The sequence below is a fragment of the Leptonychotes weddellii genome, chromosome 1, assembly GCF_054177405.1.
Source record: "Leptonychotes weddellii isolate Sample4059 chromosome 1, ASM5417740v2, whole genome shotgun sequence".
Taxonomy (NCBI): Eukaryota; Metazoa; Chordata; class Mammalia; order Carnivora; family Phocidae; genus Leptonychotes; species Leptonychotes weddellii.
In genome coordinates this window covers 73,313,494-73,330,048 of record NC_138369.1, presented here as the reverse complement: position 1 = coordinate 73,330,048, position 16,555 = coordinate 73,313,494, and the positions used below count along the sequence as shown (strand labels likewise).

At 46.9% G+C, this 16,555-nt stretch overlaps 1 protein-coding gene and 1 long non-coding RNA gene across 11 annotated transcripts in view; one reads left to right on the top strand and one right to left on the bottom strand.

The window, feature by feature from the left end:
• TBC1D5 (TBC1 domain family member 5) overlaps positions 1–16,555 on the bottom strand; it is a 528,942-nt gene that overhangs the window by 4,858 nt on the left and 507,529 nt on the right. For all 10 annotated transcript variants that reach the window (XM_081826016.1, XM_081825991.1, XM_081826055.1 and 7 more), the window contains 2 exons: positions 5,588–5,667; positions 4,628–4,783 (listed from right to left, as the gene is read on the bottom strand). In XM_081826016.1, the coding sequence (XP_081682142.1) occupies positions 4,628–4,783; positions 5,588–5,667 (236 nt within the window). The remainder of the gene's footprint in view (positions 1–4,627; positions 4,784–5,587; positions 5,668–16,555) is intronic.
• Positions 4,779–9,377, top strand: LOC145722571 (uncharacterized). Its single transcript, XR_014146912.1, has 2 exons — positions 4,779–5,352; positions 5,920–9,377. It is a non-coding gene; the product is annotated as an uncharacterized LOC145722571 (long non-coding RNA).

The following is a 16,555-nucleotide window of genomic DNA, read 5'->3' as shown; positions in this document are numbered from 1 at the left end:
GGGGACTGGCACCCAGGTCTGAAGTCTGACGAGCTGTACAGAACCCCTTGGCTGGAAGTGCCCCCTCCGTCCTCTGGCCCCCAGACTGCTATGGCCTGGGCCACCCGCGGGCTGTGGGCAGAGCCTGGACAGGTAGTCAGCAACACTTCCAAGGGAAATCTGGACCTGACAGTCCCCTCTCTGGACTACATGTTCTTGGTGACATGGGGGTGGGAGGTGGGGGGGCGGGTGGTGAGTGGCCAAATAATGGCTCATGTGCCTCCATCCTCTGACCATTCATCCAACTTTAAGATCTTTAACTGGGAGAAGAGAAACAGAATTAACTTTAAGATCACAGTGCTGAAACAACAGGCCTTGAAATTCTTCATCTCAAGTTTTAAAGCTGTTTACATTCCAGCAACACATTAATTCTTAAAAAACTGAGGCGATACGCAGAACATGGCACTCTGGCAGCAGAGGATGCGATAATTGGCACCAGGACAGTTTGGTAGAGAAAGACCATCCCACCATAAGGTGCACCCAGTCGGGGCTGTACTACCCTCGCAGAGCCTGGAGGGGACACGTGCGTGCAACCTGTCCCCCCCCTGCATTTGCACACGGGGTGCACGTAAGGCTGGGTGGGACCTCAGTTTCATCCTTCTACCTCCAAAGTGTGGACGCTGTTCATATGACCGCTGTCCTGAACTATAAACTGTGAAACCCTGGACTTCTCACCCCACACAGGGTCTGTGGCTGGAGTGCTGCCCGGTAGAGTTTATCTGAGGCTGAAAATGAGAACAGCATGTACAGCAGGCCCTATTTTCAGAGTGGCGTCTCTACTACAGAAATAGCATGATAACCTATTCACCTTTAGCTTAGAGTGAATACAGTACAAGATGTTGAAGATGAGAAATATGTTATAAAGCCTGTGCCTGGAAGTAAAGGTGGTTCCTACCATCACTAATTATCTGGCGCATTTCTGGGAAAGTAGGGAAGGCAAGTTATAAATGGTGGGTAACTGCTCCGCTCCCCATTCCCAGATAAAATCACAGACTGGCTCAGACAAAGCCTGGTACAGCCGGCAGGGCCTGAGTCACCCCCTTCTTTTAGCACCCCTCCTCACCTTTATATTACAGATCACACAACGACACCCAGATCAGAGGCCTGGTGGCTTGGCCAATGTCCCAAAGCAAATGAAAAGATCTGCCTCTTCTGGATTCCCAACTAGAACTTTCTCCTAGACACAAAGATGCCTTCTTTCTGGATTTCTATACAATCTTAGCTGCTACCTGGTTCTGTTTATGTCATTTACAAAAACTTCGGAAATTCCTAGGTCAATCCTCTCTTTTTGCCAAACACAGGCATGTACTATACAATTAAAGAAGTTTTTCAACCTGTCAGTCCTGCTTAAAACTGGCCAGGACCAACACAATATACAGCACCCCTCCCCCAACCCTGCCATTCAGCCTGCCTCATTTCTTACCTTTTGTTTAGGATCATGAGCTTAGGGTCACGGAGTAGAAGCAGGTGAGCCCAACTAGAGACCAGCTGTTCAGCAGACATGTTCTAGAGTGACGGAAGGGCTCTCTTTCTATGCTAATAGAGTAGCACCCAACCACATGTGGTTATCGAGCGCTTGAAAGGTGGCTAGTATGACGGAGGAACTGTATTTTTAACTTAATTCTATTGAATCTTAATGAGATAAGTTTAATTTTAAATCGATGTGTGGCTAGTGGCTACTATATTTAGACAATGCAGCTATAGGCCATACAGGTAAAAATAGGGGCCCCAAGCACCAGGAGGCACATGATAGGAGCTGGTTGTCCTACAAGGTCCTACCTGCCACTGGCGTAGATTTGGGTCAAGTTCACCAAAAGCCTCCCAGAAGAGTATGTGAAAGACGCTGGGAGGGAGGGCCAAAATGTGGCTCTCCTTACAGAATACAATTTTGCATCTGCCATTTTCAGAGCTGGAGACAAGATTTGTGAATCAAATGGAAAGAATAATATTAGCCACATCCCCATCAACATGCCAGTGGGGAGCAGGGCATGTGCATGTCCACAAAGGAAGAGCCCTGTTGGAGTTCCTGATGGGGAAGGGCACTGGCCGGGGGACCCTGAGCCACCTGCCCCAAGGTGGGTCAGCCCAGTCCTCTGCATTATCCTTCACACATACTTTAGTGCTAAACCAAGAAAGCAAAGACATTCCTAAGTTAGGGATGAGCTGTGGCAGAACCTACCACAGACCCCACATGTGGTGATTACATCTCCAGAAATGTTGCAAAAGCCTGCCTCCACTGCCCTCCCCCTCCCCCCCACCCCCCAGTCTCTGGCCCTCCATTTAACAGGAAGCTCTTGAGCAGGGGCTACATCCCATAACCCTGAACACCCACTGGCTGGCACAGCAGGCCCTCAGCTCACATTTGGGAGGCAGGAGGGGAAAAGCCTTCAGAACTCCCACTTGGCACACATGTTCCTGTCCAGAGCCAGCCCCCAGCCCCCACCCCGGTCCCCACAAGCAGTGAGAAAGTACGTCAGCCAGCTCCAAGGCCTGACCGCCGCCCAAGGCTTGGGACAGGTTCCTAAGGAAAGACGGTGGGCCAGGACTTCCTGTCAGGGGGCCCCTGTATGAGTCTAGTCCAGATTCCCACAAGGCCTCAGACACTCAGCTTTTGGGGGGACTCGCTGCTTCATCTGGGACTTCACTTGGCTTTCCTCCCCTGAAGATGAGGAGAGAGCACTGCTTCCCTATTTTTCCCTTCCTCGGGTAAAACCTCTTTTAGGAGGACAGGTTTTTTATAAACTGCTAACACCCTTGGGGAAGAAGCCATGGCAGGAATGAGAAAAAAAGGAGAGCCCTACTGTTTGCCCCTTTCCCGCTTTTCCCCTTTTCCACCTAACCCTACAGAGGCACAGAAGGCAGCGGTGGGGTGCTGGCGCAGGACGGGTTGGCGGCGTCTCAGAAGCACATGCGGACGCACAGGGCCTCTCGGATGCTGCACAAGAGTGCGGCTCTGCCCACGCCGGGGCGTGTCCTAGTTCGTGTCACCTGCGCCTCGTGGCCGGCGCACCCAGGATGCACATGGGGCTCTGTGGGGCAGTGGTGGCCACAGGTAGTTCTTACAGATATGAGAACTGGGAAAAACAATGGCAAAGTATAATCAAGAAGCTTTAAATGTAGCAAATTCATTAGTGTTTTTGAAAGGTGTTTTTCAGTATTACTTTTATATATTCAACTACAAAAAAAAATCACGCTGAAGTTTAGAATAAAACTGTCAATTAAAAATGGTTGGAGGTGAGCCTAAGCTCAACAATATTTGAATAAAGAAATGATTATTGAAAAATTAAACATCTGTTTAGAGAAGGAGAATGTGGAGGAACTAATCAAATTAAACTTGCAACGTTAATGCTGTATCCATGTGGCCAAAGATGCAGACTAATGGCTCCATGAAACCTTCCTTTTAAAGCTGGATGAAATTAATCACATAAGGTCTCTCTTCTTGAAAAGTACTCTTTGTGGGGCGGGGGGTGGGGAGTACTCTTAAAATAAAAAAAATTCCATTCTAAAATACCATTTTTTTTAATCATAAAAAATAAATAATTTACAAGCATCTGGATGCTAGTTTTTGAGAAAGAGCCTTAGATGAGATTTTGCTAATGTTCATTTTTCCAGATGAGACTTTGTAAGCCATTAAAAAACATATTACTAGGGATTTTTAGTCCTAGCAAATAAAGTATAGTGAGGAAGCACGGTGGAGCTGGAAGCTTGCTGGGTTGGGACAGGAATTCTGAAAACACGATGCCTGGCCAGCCTGTGCACCTCCTGGGCCTTCAGTGTCTCACTGGTAAAATAAGCAGATAGGACTAAGCCCATGAGGAATTTCCTGGATCCTTTCTCACTGGAAAAGTCTGTGCTTCTACGTTAGAATAAATTACACACAATGTCAACACCTTGAGAGCAGGGGGCAGCAAACTATGGCCCATAAGCCAAATGTGGTCTGTGGCCTCTTTCCATATGGCTCGAAAGATGATAATGGCTTATACATTTCTAAAGGTTGTAAAAACAAACACACCAAATGCAAAAACAAATATGAGACCAGACCACATGTGGCCCACGAATCCTAAAATATTTACCATCTCATCCTTTATAGAGAAAGTTTGCTGACCTCATTCCCTTAGAGGATAGACATTAATGAGAAGCCCTTCTCCGTGAGGGCAGAAAAGGTTGTAGCCAAGAGGAGTCCACTGAGGACAGCATCAGAAAAGTAGGAACAGTACTTCCTGTGCTAACGGGGACTGGAGGCATCAGCTGGAGGCACCGACCCATAGCTGAGGCAGAGCCGTGACTTTCTAAGGCCACACAACAGGACTGGCAGGACGTTCAGGCTAAAGCTGCTGCATACAGGTCTGTAGGTTGTACACTGCACAACTCTAGGAGACAATGGTCTCCCGTGGGGCACTGGAGTATGCAATTTGCCCGGCTACACAGCACCTCTGGGTCAGGCCACCTGTGGTATTTTATAGTTGAACTTCGCACATGGTAATTTGAAATGACTTTGGTAAAGTTTTTGGTATTCACAACTTTCAAGACCTTATGCGGATGTGCCCCCATCAAGTTACTGTGACATTGTTCACCAGAGCTCTTATACCTGCTTGGTGGCCCCAGGCATTTCGTCGCTCTGGCCCCGGCCTTGGCCTTGGCCACTGGAGCAGTAGTGGTCATCTGAGATGGTGATCTGCTCATTCTCCTCAGCTTCCAGCTGACTCTGGTTGAAACGCAGAGAACCTTTTAGAATGTCTTTGATCTAGTTTTCAAAAAGAAGAAAATAAATGGAAGAGATGAATGAGTTTGTTTCACAATACTAGCTAAACCTCTAACATTTAAACTAGACTTATCCCTGACCACTTTTTAATAGTATGGATATGAATATATTACCAGAGGAAAGGAGTAACAGAAAAAAAAATCCAACTCTATCAAAGCCATGGACTTACTAATGACCAAGGAAAATTTCAGTCTTAATGGCCGGGTTCTCACAGGGTGAGCCCTGGGTGTCACATCCTGGGCAGGAAGTACCATTTGCTTACCTACCCAGCCCCACGGAACAGCCCTTAGCTACCAAACTGGCTGCACCCAGCTGAGCTGTTAATAACACAGGCAGACATCTGAGAGCAACACGCTCTCTTCATTAACAGGTATGTTCCACGCAGCCCTCCAAGCGTTGGGGAAACATGGTCCTTGTGGGTCTGAGGCCTGCCGTGGGTGGTGATTATTACTTGTGCTCCAAAGACAGCATGGATTTGTGGATGAACAACTGAACATGCTGCTGGACCACAAAACACCAACTCCGGGTGAGGAACAAACGGAATGGCTTTGGTAAGAGGAAGAAGCAAGGGTGGGGACAGACAACTAGCTTGAGCTGCAAGCTCGTCAGACCTAATTGCCAGTAGGACCAAGAGGTGTAAGGAACTGGGGAGTCAGGATGGGCTCTGCCCGGGAGGAAATGAGGGGCTGGCGCTAATACCACGGTATGCCATGCCATAGCGTGCCCTCCCCAACAGGCACTAGAAGAATGGCCAGTGGATTGCAAAGTCAGGTCAAATGGACATACCTGTTTTAATCCTGCCAGAGAAACCAGAATTTGATCTTCTTTTTCCAAGTTTTCTTGTAATATCACATCTTGAATATTTACTGAAAACAAAAGAATGACATTTTAGAACTAATGCTCTGAGTATAGCTTATCTGCTAGCCACACCATAACTTGCTTGGAAATTTTTCTGTCCAATTTCATGGCAAGTATTTCCACCAAGGATGCTCTGCCCAGCTGCAGATGAGGCAGGTGTGGGGGAGAGCAGAGGGGAGCCCTGAGCCCAGTATGCACAGCCTTCCCACCAACGCGCCAAATACATTCTTACGACGACAGATGGGTCTTCACTTCCACAGGGAGAGCCGGGCACCTCCTGCTAACCTCTCATGTGAATGGCCTGGAGCATTCATCCAGCCTCGGGGAGGAAACGTTTCAGCCTGGCCTTCCTACACTGCCTCGTGGTTCAGTGATGTTAGCTCACCTCTCTGAAGGCCAGGCCCTCCCAGGTGACTGAAGTTAGTAAAGCGACCGTCTTTAAAGATTTAAACAGTAAAGCACATCGTCAGTTCAACAAGACGGTAAGCATGACAGGACGAACTCACGGCACTGCCGAGGTGCCATCAGACAACAAGGCCTACGGGGTGAGCCGGACGTCGTCGCAGGAGCTACTTCTCTCCGTCCTCCAGAAGGCTCCCCCTCCACGTGAGAAGTCCTTCATCAGGCCCGGTGTGAGGGATCCAGCAAGTCAGCTGTGACCGCCAGGCTCAGCACTGCACCGAGCTGCCCACCAGGAGCTCCGACAGGCAGCGGTGCTCGGCGCTCCCCCACCGCGCGCCTGAGGGAGGCACACAGCCCTCTCGGGGGCCTGCTGAGCCGGATTCTCGGGGGAGCACCCCGGGGCTAGGCAGGGGAAGGCATTGCTGGGGGTGACAGTAACACACACTTCAAAAAAGATACTTTTAAGCACACCAGTTGGAGAATCACTACAGTAAGTAGGCTCACCCTCCATTAACACCTGCTTTCTGATCTTGTGGCCTTAAAGCACACCTCGGGGCGCCTGAGCGGCTCAGTCGTTAAGGGTCTGCCTTCGGCTCAGGTCATGATCCCGGGGTCCTGGGATCGAGCCCCGCATCGGGCTCCCTGCTCCGCGGGGAGCCTGCTTCTCCCTCTGCCTGCCGCTCCCCCTGCTTGTGTTCTCTCTCTCTCTCTCTCTCACTCTCTATCTCAAATTTAAAAAAAAAGCACACCTACTTATAAGGTCTTACCTGCCCCATGCTTAGTCATTCATTCAGTAGAGCTGCCCCAGTCTCAACGGGGGACTCCTCAGTTCCATGCCGGGCCCCCATCGGCCACCAGAGCGACGTGTCACTCCCTGCTTGCTCACCCCTGCCCTGCTGGTGCCAGCGGCAGAGCCGGCCCACTCTTCTCCTGGCCCGCAGCCCCTGGGCCCAGAGCCGCGCGGACTGGCTCCTCCTCATCGTTCAACTCCAGGCCCAGGCTGCCTCCTCAGGGCAGCCTTCCTGCCCACCCAAACCAAGGGAGGCCAGGTCATCCTCCGGTTGCGGCCACAGCGTCTCTGCTCCTATACTCGCACTAGGCACCTGTCACCAGCCAGCATGGTCACATGCGTTTGCGGGCTTACATGTCGTCCGTCTCCCCCAACAGGATATAAGCTCCGAGACTGTCTTACTCAGGGCTCTACTCTCAGCCCTTAGAACGAGGCTTGGTGCATTTTAGGGACACAGTTAAGTACTGACTGACGGAGCAAATGTGGCAAAACACTCTTGGAACTTGCATTTCAAAACACCGCTATGCTAAATATTTCCAAAAGTATTTCCAGAAAAGGAAAAGGCAAAGACTGATACCATCAACATGAGCCCGGCCGGACAGTCTGTCAGAATCTTCAACAACAATAAGTCTCTAAACCACGCCGACAAGTCCTCTTACACACCACGGCAGAAAAACAGCAGCTTTGATTTACTCAGAAAACGTGACTGTAGCTTCTGGCTAGTAATAAAGGCCTGCTTCAAAACAAGAAAGCAAGATGAATGGGAATGGAATAACAGATATAATTAGAGAGGGAATGTTTTTGGTTTCCTTAAAAGCCTCTAACAATTTGTTCTCTCACAACAAAAAAAACAACACAGAATCCACTCAACAAGACATAAACGACGGCCAACTGCAGGGACCTGACAAGAACCAGTTATGTAGGCCTTTTAGAACATGGAAAAGGTTGCTTTTGTTTTTAGGACTGCCGGGGTTGTTAAGGCAGGGGTCTGAGGGCTGCCTGGGGCGGCACGACGCATAGTAGCTGGGTAGTTTGGTCGGGCAGTGAGTTCTGCCCCACTGAGCTGCAACATGGGGCAGATTTCCCAGCTTCTGCTTTGTAAGCGGGGGCGGCAGGGGAAGAACTCCTGGGCCCTGAAAGGAAGCTCAGCTAATGGGTGCAGGAACACCCGGACGTCTGGAAGAAGCATGGTGGCGGGGGCGCTGCTTCTTGGGTCCAAGGAGCTAATGGAGGGGAGGCCACTGGAGGCCATACGCAGCGAATCAGGGGGTCAGGCAAAGAGGGCCTGCTGCCCTGACTCTATCTGCAGCTCCCGCCTGCCCCTTCGATAGTCTGCTGGGCGACATATCCCGAAGCCAAAGGTTTGGCCAAATGGCCTGGCTCCTGTGTCCAGTGTAATGTGGGGCCCACGGTCAACAGCAGCCAGGACCGAAGGCCTTTAGGGTCATAGGCTAATAGGGCAGTCAGTCAGTGGTTCCAGTGGCGACGGAAGCCCGTAACTATGCAGGAACTGAGTTCTCCTTAGAGGCCAACAAACACCCAGAGGGCACTCAGAGGCCCTTTCTCAAATACCAAAGAGACATATGAGCCATTCTAGCACCCTGACACCACCCTGGCAGGGAGAAGAGACCAAGTGGAGAAACTAACTGTGGGCATGTGTTCAGATGGGATGGTTAACTTGTAAGAGACCAGGTTGCCTCTAATTGGCAAGTTTAAGCCTTGGACTGCCGTTGGTGGGAATGAAACTTCAGATGAGATTTCTGTGTACCTGAGTTTAAGTATATGATTCATTACCCCACTAGGGAAGTATCAGTGTCTACCTGAGATCTTACAAAATCATAGTGGTCAAGTTGCCTGAAAATCCCAGGAAGCAAGTCACCCCAGTGTCCTCTCTTAGATGCCACAAACCCATACTTGGGTAGTGGTGGCGAGATGAGGGTGGAAGGCATGGCTGTATGGGCAAGCTGGAACAAGAGAAGCCCCTGTCTTTCATGACAGTCCTAAGTGGGAGTAATGCCCCATGATCTAAAGCCACTCCCCCCCTGTGTTCTCGCTTGAGCAGAGCCTGAACAGCCAACAAGCCTGGATGCTCACTGCTGTACTGTCTCCTGGGTCTAGAGGTGGCAGAGCTGCTGGTGGGCCACCCCAGCTCCACCTTCCATTCCTTCCTCATCAACACGTCCCAGATCTCATTCAGGGCAACACCGTGCGCACCTCCCCTCAGAGCCAAGGTTGGTCACGTGACACAACTCTGGCCAATGAGGTGTAAAAAAAGTTCCCGGATGGAGCTTCTGGAAAGCTCCTCGCTGCCTTTTGGACCTTTACACTTCACACTTTTGCGACCTGAAAGGCTGGCAGGCACTCCGCAAGTCATCTTGCAAGCATGTGGATGAGGATCACGGCTTAAGGACTGTGGGCAGTAAACCAGAGGCAGCCTGGGGCATTGGGCACATCATGGAGCTGTTATACTTGCTTGGACTGCCCACCTCCGGGCTTATTTTAGTTATTAAACAAACAAACACAAAACTTCCTGATTTGTTCATTCTACTGCTTTTTGGGTTTATGCTTGTGTCCGAATTTCCCTTCTTTAATAAGGACACCAGTCACTGGATTAACCAAGTATGACCTTGTCCCAACTTGATTATATCTGTAAAGACCCTATTTGCAAATAAGGTCACATTCACAAGTTCCAGGTGGACTTGAAATGGCAGAGTGGGGGTGGGGGTGGGGCGGAGAACACTATTCAACCCAGTACAGCAGCCAAACTGCTTCACTGTTACACAGGATCCAAACCATCCAGTTCATCTAACGAAAGGGGACTGAGACAGCCCCACCAATCCTCTCCTGCACACGGAGTATGATCTCAAGTTCCAGGCTGGGGGCTCCGGCCTGCTGTGCAATGTGGCTGACCAAGGGTACACCCAGGGAGGGAGAAGAGCCCAGAGCCTTAGTATCCTCAGCGGTAGACCCTTACCCAGAATTCTTTAGCCTTATTTTTAAGACAAGATCAAAGATCACCTTTCAGAATCTGATGGAAACCAGGACCTTCTGCCCTGAAAACCCACAGATCTATATAATGTTCATTTAATCTTAAGGACAAATCTCTGTTTTAATCAACTAAGCTGACTAGTCTCATTTTAAGAAATCCAGCATATAGAAATCCAAATTAAAACAAAAGGGCACCTTTGGAGGCTGTTAAATGTTTTGAATACAAGAATTCTGACTTTATAAACAAAGTACTGGCCAGGTAAATCCTTTGCCTAATCAGTTTAACTATATATTGATTTAAGGTAGCATTTATGAATATCCTACTAATATATAACTTCTCAGTAACAAATCTCTTGCTTTAAGTTGCACCTGCATGTAAAAACAGAAAAACATAATGATGTTTTTCTCATGCCTTAAAATATTAAATGCAGAAATGTGAAATGTTTAAATTTCCAATGCAATGCACATTTTTTTCTTATAGCAAGAGGCAGAGTAAATTATGAGATAAAGGCTCTTTCTTTTTGTTTCTGCATAGAAGGAAGATTATGTTCTTTATAATCTTCTATTTAAGTTTTATGTATTATAGACGTTACAGCACTGAAACTAAAGGAGGAAAATCTCACAGAACTACTTCTGTGGAAATTACACAAAAATCTCATCAAAACAGTTCCATGGTGACTCCACTGTTTCTAAAGAGGTGTCAATGCCACAAAAATTGATCTCTGACTCTAAGAGTAATGGAAATGGCACACAAACTACTTTTTACAATTTCTTAAAAACCTTTTTTCTTCAATGCTAGAATAAAAGTGTTTTATTTGAATGGCTGGTACAAAAGGTAACATAAGCCCATATTCATTAAGAAGGAAAGTAGACAAGAGATAAAAGCAGTTAGAACTAGCATCTATCTGTACTGGAGGCAGAATTCAGTTACCTTGTGCCTGAGGGTAATACCAGAACCTTCCTCCAAGATGAAGGTAAATAAATGGTAAGTAAAAAGGTTAATAAATAACAAAGAGTAAATAAATTAGCACAGTACCTCACCCACTATAGAAGCTCAGGACTCGGTACCTTTCATTTCCACATGGCGACATGACCTCATCTGACTATCCCAATGACCATTCTCGATGAGGACCCTCATCCTATTACAGAAAAGGGAGCCAAGCTCAGCAATCCCCAGTCCATCACCTGAGGTCTCATGATGGGAAAGTGGTAGAGCTAGGACTAGATTCCAGATCATCTGGACTCCTGGGCTCCCTAACACTTCCATACACAGCACTGATGGAGGGGCCAGAGAGAGATATGAAGAGGCATAGGACAGGGTCTTGCCACTGACTTGACTGCCTTCAGATGCCAGTGCCCTTTCTTTGGTGGTGGAACTGACCTAAGTGAGGTCAGCCGGCACAACAGGAAGTCACCTCCATGCAAAACAGACTGCCACCAGAAAGTTCTACCAGAACTTTCCAGAGCACTGGCACTAGCATCAAATAGCTTGAACTTTGATGACCTTAGGCAGAGACTCGTGTATCACTAAACCCATCCGTAACGGGGACAATACCTATCTCAGAGGGTTGCTGAAGAGATTGGATGGGATGATCAAAGTGGTCCACTTCTAGCACACTGCTCACTATTACTATTATTGGTTAGTATGTTTTTTTCCCCCCTTTTCCAGTATCTCAAATATCCAGATAAATGTATCTCTAAGCTCCAGTAATGATTAGATGCTCTTTGAGGTTATCTCATCTCTGACAGACGTTTAGTTACCTTGACCTCAGACAATCTCATATGAGACTGTCCCAGACTCTAAAGAGGAAATATTCAGGCTGTTACAAAATGGAGGGGTCACATGGAGGGTTGACCTAGGGTCACATGTGTGACCAGAATAGTAGTAGCTGAAGAGGTGGCCATGAGTCAAGGAGCAGGGGGGAGGGGGAAGCAGACTTGTAATTTGTCACTTTTGGCTTTGGCAGCACTGTTGACAAAGGAATTTGTGCTCACAGAGTGTGTGCCGTGGTTGGCCAGATCTTGGGAGAAGGCGGGTTTAGTAGAGACTGCAGGTGTCAAATTCATTCTCTGATAGATCGTGTGCATTTGTGTGTCTCTGCAAATGTCATTCCTCTTCTAGAAGACCCTCCTAGCCTCCTTACAACACCACACCCTTCTTTTTTTCAAAGTCTACCTTAAAACTGTGTTCAAGCATCAGCTTCCTATTAACAGTCTTCCCTCTGAAAGCATCCAGTTGTTGGGACTCTCTTCCTGCTTCATCTTTTACTCTTGGAACTGTATTCATATACGAGGTTCAAAAATTAAAGTCTCCTGACTTTCTCTTTAAAATAAATAAAATCTTTAAAAAAATGGGGGGAGGGCACCTGGGTGGCTCAGTCATTTAAGCATGTGACTCTTGGTTTTGGCTCAGGTCATGATCTCATGGGTCATGGGATCAAGCCCTGTGTCTGGCTCCGTGCTCAGCATGGAGTCTGCTTAAGACTCTTTCTCCCTCTCCCTCTGACTCTCTCTACCCGCCCCGGGCCCCTGAGCTCTCTCTCAGATAAATAAATAAAATCTTAAAAATAAAAGATTAAAGTCTCCTGCAACTTCACAGTTCTATGTGGCAAACTGTGGACTCAAAGTCTTTTGGTTCCAAATGTGGTACTCTGTTCACTATATCCATATTACTCTAGAACCCCACCAGTCCCTACTAATGTTTCTGATATCACTCTGGGAGGACCTTGGTTTCATGTGACACTGTGTGTCACTTCAGGTATTTCTAATGAGGTATATTCTCCTTAGTGCTTGTTCTCTCTCTCTCTCCCACTTCACCCTACCCTCAACCTACTTCTCCTAGAACCTATTTTTGTATCAGAGAACAGGTCCTTAGTAAATACTGGCTGAATGAACAACGCAGGGCTTTCCCACCAGCAGTAGGGCGGACTTTTATGTCCTGAGTAATAGATGTAGGTGAGATATTTCTCAGGTGAAGAATGAAGGGATATTAACATGCTCAACCAGATCTCAGATTGAGAAGTGATAGGGGCAGATGAAGGGAGATAACTTTCACTGATGATTTCTTAAGAGCCAAGTATTAAGTCAGGCACTTTGTGCTCAATATTTTCTTAAAAAGCAAAAGCAGATCACACAGAAAATATAATCAAGGGTCCTATTTTGCATCCAGCTGCCAGAATGACTGAAGGCCCTAAACTCAGCACTGGGAAAGGAGCAGTTAGGAAAATCCAAGGGTAAGAGTAAGCAAACATGTGTTTTGCACTTAAGATTAGTTTTTGTTGCCAATAAATAATTATCTTAAGTAAACTGAGTATGCTTAGCAGAGTTAGAAATCTTTACTCATCTCTACCATTTAGCATTCTTATTGTCTTCGGACTTATCACCCTGCCAGCCAGGGAGTGTCATGGAAGCATGATTCCTCACAGCAAAATCTCTCATATTCATGATATAGCTGAGGGTCAACCAGAAAAAAGACTTTACATGTATTTTTGAATGTAAACAGTCTCTAAGCTCCAGTAATGATTAGATGCCTTTGCCAGAAGATGTACTTCTAAAAATAGAAGCAGAAACATAGGTAGGGACTTACTAAAAGGAAATACCCAGGGTTCTGCCATCAGTCCGTCTCATTTGGAAGCAATGAGACAGGAGGGCAGTTTGAATAAGACTGACTTAAAATCACATCAGTTAGTCAAATAAGATCCTGTGACCTGGGTTTAAGATGGATATAATTTTTTGTGAATTTTAGGCAATAAAGGTTTTGCTGATAGGAGGATCTAGTGGAAGTTAAGTGCTGCTGCTCAGTTGGTATTTAAACATGGCCCAAGGCAGCAAACATTAGCCTTTTTTTAAAATTTAAATTTAATTAGCCAACATATAGTACATCATTAGTTTCAGATGTAGTGTACAAGGATTCATCAGTTGGTGGGAGGGTGCGGTAACTGGGTGATGGGCATTAAGGAGGGCACGTGATGTGATGAGCAGTGGGTGTTAATAGGCAACTGATGAAGATTAACCTTCTTAACTTGGGTTTCACCTTCCCCTACACACAAGCTCTGTGCTTAGCATGAGATGCTTGTGGTGGCCACAAAATCCTTGAGCTTTGAAGCAAGCCTGTTTCCACAAGATGGGGTGGACAAGTCTTTTGTCTACTGGGTCGTTAGCTGGAGAGGGCCCGGATTGGAGGACACGGAGAGGCAGCCTGGAATAGAAGGCTGAGAACACACTATGTAGTCTGACAGTTTAAGGAAGATGAAGGATTTGGAAATTGTATTTTGAAAAAGAGAGAGAGGGACAGATAATCAGTGTGGGCTCCCCCTGTGGAAGAGCATGTGGGAACACGGGAGACAGTCAGAAGGTGGAAAACAACATGAGGAAGGATGGACAGTCTCTACCGAGGCCACGGGATCAGAGCTGTGGTATCTTCACCCGGGAAAGGATAAGACAGTGTATAATTTGCTGAGTTTTTCTAAATAGGCATAGGGTTGGCACAAGGGAGATGCTGACCAGTTGTTCCAGGTCTTCTGATCATAAAACTGGGGCGGGGGTAGGCAGAGCCTTCTACTACTAGAATAGAACAAGTTCAAAGAGGCTGAAGACAGAACTGAGTTTCAGATGATTGAAGGCTCCGCCAGAATAGCAGGGGAGGTTCTGAGTTCTGCCCACAGAATCCAGCGGCACGTGTGCCTGAAGTGTGCAGTCAGGAATACATTACTAGGATTATGAATATATTCATTTAATTATGCCCACATAACTTTAAGTTCTTTTGCTCTCTGCTGCTTGAAGACTGTCATGGGCCAGTAACATCAGGTCACCGGAGGGCTGTTAGAAATGCAGAACTTCAGGCCCCAGAGCACACCTACTGAATCCGAAATCGGCATTTTAACAAGATTCTCAGGTGAAGGTATCTTTTCCTTCTCCAGAGGACGTGCTGCCCACAATTAAATGCAGTATTTAAAATTCTCAAAATAATTATGAAAACTTTTATGACAGCGTGACTGACAGAGGAAGCTGTCTGGTGATCACATTTTCTTTCCCTGTTTTTCAAATGCCATTAGTTAACTGCCTGATTGAACCTTTCCAAAGACAGCCATCGAAAGTCGTTTTTATAAACATGAGAAAATCAGATTTCTAAAGTTCTTACGGAAGCAAATAAACTGAGTTTCAAAACTGGCCTCTTACAGCTAATGCTTACATAAATATTATGGCAAGTGCAAAGTTAACAATGCCGTGTGCAACAAAACGGCAGAGAATCTGATCTCCCACTACTGACTCAAGGGTGGCCTTAGCAGAGGCATCAGTGAAAGAGAAGCCAGGGACTGGAACTGGGGCTGGACGCAGGTGTGTCACAAGCTGGCTGTGTGTCTCTCCTCCTCCTCGGACCTTGGTCTCCTCATCTGTGAAATGAAGAACTGCTGAGCTGGCTTTTAGAGCTTCCAGATGTTCAGTATTCTAGGATCATAGGAGCTACAGCACTCTGGGAAACCTAACGGCCCTTGATTCCCTGCACTTAACCCTGCCTTTGTTACCACAACCACCCACGAAAGGGCAAGGGGCTGGAAAACCACTGTCTAAACGGCAAGCGGAGGACTGGAAATACCTCTGGTGGCAGCCGGCAGGTGCGGGCTTGAGGGCCAGCAGGGTGAGCAGCTCGTGCTCCCTGTAAACAGATGGCAGCTCAGCCCAGCTGCTCACAGATCAGAGAAGCGTGGGCTGCTCAGCCACGTGCAGTTACGCATAAAATACGGCAAATCTAAAAATAGCCTGAGCTCAGCCACAGAGGTTAATCCTGTCAGTGGCTTTTAACTCAACTCTCAGGATGACAGGAAGGGGGGTAACTATAGCAACCAAAAAATGAACACGTAAAACAAGTCTTCTGAAGTTGACAGGAAAGTTAGGTTTAACAAAACATGTATTTTCAATTCCTGTCTCTCAGTCTTTGAATTCAAGCAGTTCAATTACGTGGAAGTCAGAAAATTAGAATCTTGGTAGCGTTTCGATAAAACAAATATTCCTTTCGATGAAACAAAATCCAAAGTTTTGGGTTCCAGGACCATAAGGAAAGAACTGCTAACCTGTCAATGTTATTACCTCTATAATTAAAGGACCATTTGAACAAATGCCTTTATATAACTTTTACCTGAGAGGTTTTTCTCTGTATTTGTTCTGGCAGTTATAAAAAGAGCCTTGAACTGTACTTGACATTTTAAGGCATTACTGCATGTCTGATGAAACTGTAGGGTGAAATGGAATTGTCTTGAAACAAAAGGAACTTAGTGAAAACAACATTAGGAGCGGATACAGAGAAAGACCTGTCAGAACAAGTTTCTGAGGCAGTTCGCACAGCTACCGCAGTAGCCTGTGGCCCAGGGCAGAATGGAGGCCCAGCAGCGCTCATGGCAAGGAGGCTGCATCATTCTGTTCTGCTAAAGCTATTCTTGCTCAAAGAGCTCACACACCTCATCTTAGGACTGGCATATCCCAAATTCCAGCAACTTTCTGAATAATTTGATAAAAGGAATATTTAGTTAGGTGCTGGGAAATCTGGCATCGGTCCTCCTTCTCCCACTAACTAGTTGTAGGGGCCTAGACAAGTCAATACTCAGCACTCTGGTCATGGGCTTGATGAGTGTCTCAGGATCTTCCCTGAGAAGGGACACTTAGGAGTTAAGGGGACAGAGGAGAGAATTTGTGTTGAAAACCCAACTTTGGGCCATGCC